The sequence below is a fragment of the Penaeus monodon genome, chromosome 19, assembly GCF_015228065.2.
Source record: "Penaeus monodon isolate SGIC_2016 chromosome 19, NSTDA_Pmon_1, whole genome shotgun sequence".
Lineage (NCBI taxonomy): Eukaryota > Metazoa > Arthropoda > Malacostraca > Decapoda > Penaeidae > Penaeus > Penaeus monodon.
In genome coordinates this window covers 1,159,621-1,160,557 of record NC_051404.1, presented here as the reverse complement: position 1 = coordinate 1,160,557, position 937 = coordinate 1,159,621, and the positions used below count along the sequence as shown (strand labels likewise).

Here is a 937-nt window from a genome sequence, read left to right as displayed (position 1 = left end):
TTTTTTGTGTGTAACTGAATACTGGGTCCTTGGAATATGTGTGGTTGTATGATCATTTTTCTTATACTTGAACGTTTTCATAATCCCATATATTTTCTCTCTCACTCGTATTCTTCCTGCTCTTACACCAAGGTCTTAACCCCCGACAACCCCCCCTTTTCCATCTCCCTCCCACTTCCCCTGCCCCTCCTCCCTCCCCTCTCCTTCTCCCCCTCCTCCCTCGCCTCCCTCCCCTTCCCCTTTCCCTCCCTCTCCCTCCCTTTCCTCTTCACTCCCCATCTCCTCTCCTCCCTCCCCTCCCTCTCCTCCCTTCCCTTTCCCTCCTCCTCCTCCCCCTCCTCCCTCCCCTCCCTCTCCTTCCTCCCCTCCCCCTCCTCCTCCCTCCTGCACACTGGGACAAATCGCGTCCTCACGAGCCCTTCGCGCTCCGCCCCAGCAGGAGCGTCCTAACGGCCCTTCGCGTTCCGCCCCAGCAGGAGCGTCCTCACGGCCCTTCGCGCTCCGCCCCAGCAGGAGCGTCCTCACGGCCCTTCGCGCTCCGCCCCAGCAGGAGCGTCCTCACGGCCCTTCGCGTCCGCCCCAGCAGGAGCGTCCTCACGGCCCTTCGCGCTCCGCCCCAGCAGGAGCGTCCTCACGGCCCTTCGCGTTCCGCCCCAGCAGGAGCGTCCTCACGGCCCTTCGCGTTCCGCCCCAGCAGGAGCGTCCTCACGGCCCTTCGCGCTCCGCCCCAGCAGGAGCGTCCTCACGGCCCTTCGCGTTCCGCCCCAGCAGGAGCGTCCTCACGGCCCTTCGCGCTCCGCCCCAGCAGGAGCGTCCTCACGGCCCTTCGCGCTCCGCCCCAGCAGGAGCGGGAGGCGTCGCTGAGGACGATAAGCAGGTGAGGGACGGGGGGGGGGTCAGGCGAGGAGGGAGTTCTTTGAGGGGGTCGGGGGGTAGG

General features: G+C 65.8%; 1 protein-coding gene across 1 annotated transcript in view; it reads left to right on the top strand.

Moving 5' to 3' along the window:
- Positions 1–937, top strand: part of LOC119585504 (uncharacterized protein DKFZp434B061-like) — a 59,739-nt gene that overhangs the window by 10,792 nt on the left and 48,010 nt on the right. The window contains exon 3 of the mRNA XM_037934148.1: positions 440–877. Coding sequence (XP_037790076.1) covers positions 440–877 — 438 coding nt within the window. The remainder of the gene's footprint in view (positions 1–439; positions 878–937) is intronic.